The sequence below is a fragment of the Chaetodon trifascialis genome, chromosome 17, assembly GCF_039877785.1.
Source record: "Chaetodon trifascialis isolate fChaTrf1 chromosome 17, fChaTrf1.hap1, whole genome shotgun sequence".
NCBI lineage: Eukaryota > Metazoa > Chordata > Actinopteri > Chaetodontiformes > Chaetodontidae > Chaetodon > Chaetodon trifascialis.
Genome location: NC_092072.1, coordinates 16772869 through 16778868, shown reverse-complemented (window position 1 = coordinate 16778868; position 6000 = coordinate 16772869). Strand labels below are relative to the sequence as shown.

The following is a 6000-nucleotide window of genomic DNA, read 5'->3' as shown; positions in this document are numbered from 1 at the left end:
TTCAGAGTTTTTAAAATCATGCTACACTTTGTTCACTGGAAACATCTGATAGTATGATTTCAAGAAGTAAATAAAAACGAAGGGAAAGGAACACATAGTGCAGCCAACATACGATACAATTCCATTCACAACAAATGCTATTTAATCCCAGTATAAACACTATCAAGTTGCTTCTTCATCATTTCGCAACTGCTGGTTTCCTCTCTTTAATGACTCTTTGGGTGGGCGTTGGAGGGAGCTACGTTGAATATGGCTCCTTTTGTTTTCTTTTGAACGGAGAGATCATTCTCTCTTTCTTCGTGTGAAATTCTGAGAATCTGCTGAAGACTTTGGCAGCCGCCCCCTTTTTACTTTGTGATCCGCTGCTTTATTTTCTCAACTATGCAATTATATGATGGGAAGGTCCACTCTGATTATTCAAGAGAAGAGAAAAGACAATGTGCGATAAGGGAAAGAAAAGAACGAGAAAAAAAAACAAAAAAACAAAAAACGGATCTTCTTTCATGGCTGTTTCATCAGGGCATCTGTAAATTCCTGACTGAGGTGGAAAGAACTCTCTGCGGACCACTGTTGTTGGTTTGGGTCCTCATTTGACCACTTGGTGGTGCTAAAGTCTCACAGTGAAATGGAGCCATTCTCAGCGAAGTCCTGAAAAGCCACCAAATATTCCCCTAAAAATTCCCAGCAGCCCCACCCCTGAACACTTGAAACTTCAGAGAGACTACATAAAATGCAAACGACTGTGTTTTTGTGTCTGTGATGCTCTCTAGCTGTCAAGGCTGTGATGCTACACCGCAGAAAAGCTCCTTTTGGCAAACATCAGTGTGCACACTATGTACAAATAGCACTTGCACATTCAAACAGCCTCACTGCTGAATGCTGAGGGTAGTCGATGGATACGCGGGTTGTGAGGAGTGAAGGAAGGAGGCAGAAAACTGTTTCATAATCTTTGACTGGGTGCCTGGGTGGACAGATGGCACCTGGGTGAGAGGAGCCAGCTGTAGTTGACTGACTATGCTTGGAGAATGTTCTTTGGGGATTGCCAACCGTCTGTCTTTAAGGGCATTTAAACTGATGAAGAGAAATGAATCCATGTTTATTCATCCGTACCGGTAGCATCAGTGAAGAGTGTGGATATATCTTTGCTGACTCTGCTGCAAATGGCATTCAGGAGATGGCAACAGGGGATAAATTGGGTGATTCTGTCACCTCCTCACGCAGAGGTTTTGTGCCTGTTAAGCCCTTTATTTTCAGTGATGGAGGAGTGCTAGGTGAACACGCACAGGCATGCTACTACTGCGTGAACCTCTGCTGACCGCTGTTATAAAAGTGGACAATTTCTTGTTTGCTGACAGCCAAAAAGAAATCAGAGAATTCTTAAAAAAAGTCTATAACTCATATCTGCTAGCTACCATTTCATGTCGAGGCCTCTGTGTCACTAAAATATCCAAATTTCAAGACACTAAAATGGCTGTCATTGCTTATTTAATGAGCAAGAGATGAATTTGCAGTTGTGGTGTTAAGTGTTGGAAATGCCGAAGGGAAGGTCGAGGATAAACAGCAATGACCCAAAAAATATCCAGAAATGGGTTCAGAGAAAGACTGAGTGGGTCAGCTTCGCAGGAAGATGGGTTAGTGAGGAAGTGGGTGGGAGACTCCTCAGGCTTGTGTTCAGAGTCGAGTCTGGGCTTCAGGGATGTAGATCTCGATGCTGTCGGCACTCTCTGTGGCCGAGTTCTGCCTGAAGGAGGCGGCACGCTTGGTCTGCAGCAGCCTCCTCCTCGCTTCTGTCCTCTGACGGTCCCCGAGGTCCAGGGACTTCTCCTTGATGGGCAGGGTATGTCCACCCAGGCGAGGCACCACCAGGCCCCCTGACCCACCTCCGGCACCCCCATCCCCGCTGCTATCGGCCCGGAGGCTGCCACTCACCCCGCCTGCTGGCTTCTTTGGTAAGGGAGGAGGAAGCTTCTTATCCTCCTAGCCCAGTAATGGTGACACGCAGATATAAGATGGAAACGGACAGTGGATTCATTGCATCGGGTGGTGAAAAAAATGGTTTTGTGTGGTTGCATGAAAGGGACCCCATGCAAAAAAAAAGTGGAAATATTGGGAGAAACAAAGAGAATGACAAACCAAAGAGCAAAACCACCAACAGAAAGGGTAAAATTCAAGTGAGGAAGAATCATGGACCGAGACATTATGACAAACAAATAACCAAAATCAACAAAAAGTCAGCAAAAGTATCTCGGCATGCATTGGCATTGGAGGACGTAAAAGGAAATGAAATGGGGAAGAAAAGGTAAACAAAGATAATGTAAAAAGAAAAAAAGGAAAGAGAAACAATTGTTAGTTTGGTATCAAGAATAATGTTGATCAGTGAGTAGCCTAAGCTTTATAGACAAGAATGTAACAGACAAGTGTTTTCTTCTGTCTGACCAGCAGCAATAAATGCAGCAATGCTGATATGCATTTAGATCTCTAGTAGTTTAAGACTCCACGGTCTCGTGAGCAGCTTAGCTCAGTTCCTCTTGTTGTTCTGTATTTTCACAGCCTGCAAAGGTTTGGAGGGCACGACCATCTGCGCTACTCTTCTGCACACTGCCATCTTAGCTCTGGGGCAGTGCTGTAGGGAAACCAGAGCTGTTTGGACCCCTGGGCCTCTCACCTTCTTTTCAGGTGGGAGTCTCCAACTAGAGTCCTTGAGCCTCTGGAGGTCCTGAAACTTGACCCTGACGTCCTCTATGTTGAGCTGGAGCAGGTCCCAGAAGCCTGCCAGGTCCTGAGAGGTAGGCTGGGGGTATGCGGATGGGTCCTGGGTGGGCAGAGAGGCAGGACATTACATGTGATGGATGACAAAGTAATATACAAGGATTTGTGAAAAAGCGAAAGGGACAACAAAATTCCATAGGACCAATTTCTGCACACGTGTTTTTGCAGCCAAGCAAATTTTGCCCTTAGCGACAGTGAATCTCGGCAAAACCATGCACCATATCTAATGTGTGCTGTCATGATTTTGCATGCAATCACACACACTCACCACACTTTGTTGGCAGAGGCGGAAGAACTGCTGGACTTTCTGAGACATAAGCATCTGGGCACTGCCAACTGCATTTCGAATCATCTCAAGAACTAGGGAGGAAACGGCATATAAGTAGTTTTAAAAATCCAAGAATTATTCATCATTTATCTTTATCTCTGATCCTTTTGATCCTCTTCCCAAACTCACTCTCTTCTGGCAGTTCGTTCTCCTCTGCCTCTCTCTCCATGGTCTGGCACCAGCCCTCCATCCTCTCCACCTCCGTCTGTAGGAGGCGTAGGAAGAACTCTCCATCCCTCATGCAGGGCGAGGCTCGGCCCGAGTCGGGCAGGCTCCGGGGGCCCTCCAGGGACGGTGTTCCGGCCCAGGCTCTCTCAGAGGTGATGGGGAGAGGGGAGTGGGAACGTGGAGGCAGGTGTGGGTGCTGGTGGGGCCGCGGGTCTGCTGGGCAGGGCTCAGTGGTGTAGCCACTCTGGATAAAATCCTGGGATAACATGAGATGTTGTCAATTTATTTGACCTTAACGTATTGGATTACTGACTAATGGATGATAAGACACAGCATTATTTGGCCAATGTGATGATATTTAAGTCACTAAATATCTAAAATTTAATATGAGTATAATAATTTGACATTTTTTTTCTTTTTAAAAGTAAACATTTTTCTTCTCATCACTAGTTCATGTTACTCCCTACCAGGACTCGCTTAGCTTGACCCTGATTTTACAAAACACACCATCTTTTTAGCCCATATTTAAAGGAATGGGTTGCTCTCCAGCTGAGAATCAGAAGAGAGGACTGATAGCACTGTCATGTCTGCTCATGAAATATAAATCAACAGCAAGCAGCATTAGCACTGCTAAGCATAGAGACTGAAACAGCTAGCCAGTCTGTGTCCAAAGATAACCAAATCATCCTGCCGGCACCTCAAAAGTTGACTAATTAACACGTTATATCTCATTTTGTTGAATTCAAACAAAAATGACAATTTGTGGCCAGGCTAGCTGTTTTCCCAGTCCTCAGTCTTTGTGCTAAGCTAAGCTAAGCTAAGCTAAGCAAATTGTCTCTTGGCTGTATATTCATATATAACAGACAGATGTGAGAGTGGTATCGACTTTGTCATCCCTACCTCTCTGTAGGCCCATTGTCCCTGTGTGTGAACGGTGCGGTGGCACTCTGTGTACTGGCTAGCTGACTCCGGCTCTGACGAGTGCCTTTGGAAGGAACAGCCGAACTGGAGACTCTTGTCCTGTGTTGGCACGGCAATGCTGAGCCCCGGGAAGCCCTCAGGGTCCAGGTCGGCCTGCACGCTCGCCGTCACACTGTTGGACCGCTTGAAACGAGCCCGCCTGCAACACAGGGAGTCACGGCAGGCCCATAGCCATCCAGTCACACGAAGTATCACATGCAATTCCTCAAATTATTTATCTCCTTTGATAATTGCACATTTCTGTTGCAGCAGGGATAGTCATGCTGTCACTGCAGTCACTACTACTCACGCAGTTGTGATAAGCCCTGCTAAATCCTCTGGCATATGACGCACCAGTGTGAGCAAATATCATGTCAATGGACTCAGTGATGAGTGTTTACTCTATTAAAAGTCTGTACCCCACCTCCCCTCATCCTTCTTTGCTGTCTGATGAGCTGTGAGGTGTGACTCAGATTTCCGTTGTCGCACTCCTGTTTTCTCCCCCTATGTCACACTGTTACCCTTGATTATTGCAGGAGGTAGGGGACATTGTTAACAGGTGCATGATCACACTCTGCTCGGGGTTTGGAGAATGTGATGTTGTGACTGCTCGCGTGTGAATCTGACCCACAGGCAATGATACAACAGTAGATAATTAGGAGCAGGGCTGCATCAAATGTAAAAGTCATGTCGAGTGTATGATTTGCAGTAGTCATGGTTACAGTCGAAAAACACCACATTCTTGGAACAAAGTGATACTGAGTTCAAGCTGTGATGTCTGATGAAATGTTAAATGAAATAATAGGATCTAGCCTAGAAATCAACCATAGGTGGCTGCACTGTTGGGTGCCCAGGAAATGAAGGCTTTTTCAAATTATATATTAAAATTATTTACATAAATTACTGTGCAAAGACCAAAACCTCTTGATGAAGACACCCATTTTGGGGCAAAATTAAATGAGCAAATAAACAAAGGCACATCCTAGTTTTCGAGCTTGCGTCCATGATTAAGGCAAGTTAAATGTCAGGCAAAACAAACGTACTTCAAGTTTAGAAGATTTCAAGGATAAATACTTTTTTGTTGCTTTGATTCTCAGTTGTATTACCGTTACCTTTTGTCATCTTCTACTTGGACCCCTATAGAGTGGACCTCTGTGAGAGCTTTGCCCTCTGCGTCTGAATCTGACAGAGTCTCTGAACTGTCCACCTGGAACAGAAGGAGCCACAAAGCACCACAGTCAGACTCCGGTGGTATCTGTTCAAATATACATCCTAAAATCATCGCACATAACTGCGATTAAAGCAATAGTTAGACATTTTGAGACATACACTCATTCATTTTTGGGCCTGAGATGAGAACATCAACAGCACTCTCCTATCTTTTCCTCAAAATAACAGACTACAGCTAGCAGACAGTTAGCTTAGCTTAGCATAAATTCTGAAAACAGGTGGAAACAGCTTGGCTCTGTGCAAAGGTAACAAATCCACCTACCAGCACCACTAAAGCTCAGTAATTAACACATTATATCTTATTTGTTTAATCTATACATAAAGCTAAGTACAAAAACAAGATGTAGTTTTATAAGGGGTTAGAATGGGAGTAGATTTTTTTGGACTGAGCCAGTCTTGCTGTTTTAGCCTTTTTCCAGCATTTATGCTAAGCCATGCTAACCAGTTGCTGCTGGTAACTTCATATTTACCAGACACATGAGAGTTGAAGCGATCTTATCATCAATATTTCGGCAACAAAATGAAGAAGCAATGCTTATTTTCCA

General features: G+C 44.6%; 1 protein-coding gene across 2 annotated transcripts in view; it reads right to left on the bottom strand.

Annotated features, from left to right (window-relative positions):
* Positions 1–477: 477 nt before the first annotated feature.
* dlgap3 (discs, large (Drosophila) homolog-associated protein 3) overlaps positions 478–6000 on the bottom strand; it is a 108884-nt gene continuing 103361 nt past the window's right edge. For both annotated transcript variants that reach the window (XM_070983940.1, XM_070983941.1), the window contains exons 8-13: positions 5338–5432; positions 4166–4385; positions 3227–3521; positions 3038–3129; positions 2666–2812; positions 478–1977 (exon numbers count right to left, since the gene is read on the bottom strand). In XM_070983940.1, coding sequence (XP_070840041.1) covers positions 1672–1977; positions 2666–2812; positions 3038–3129; positions 3227–3521; positions 4166–4385; positions 5338–5432 — 1155 coding nt within the window. In that variant the 3' untranslated portion in view covers positions 478–1671. The remainder of the gene's footprint in view (positions 1978–2665; positions 2813–3037; positions 3130–3226; positions 3522–4165; positions 4386–5337; positions 5433–6000) is intronic.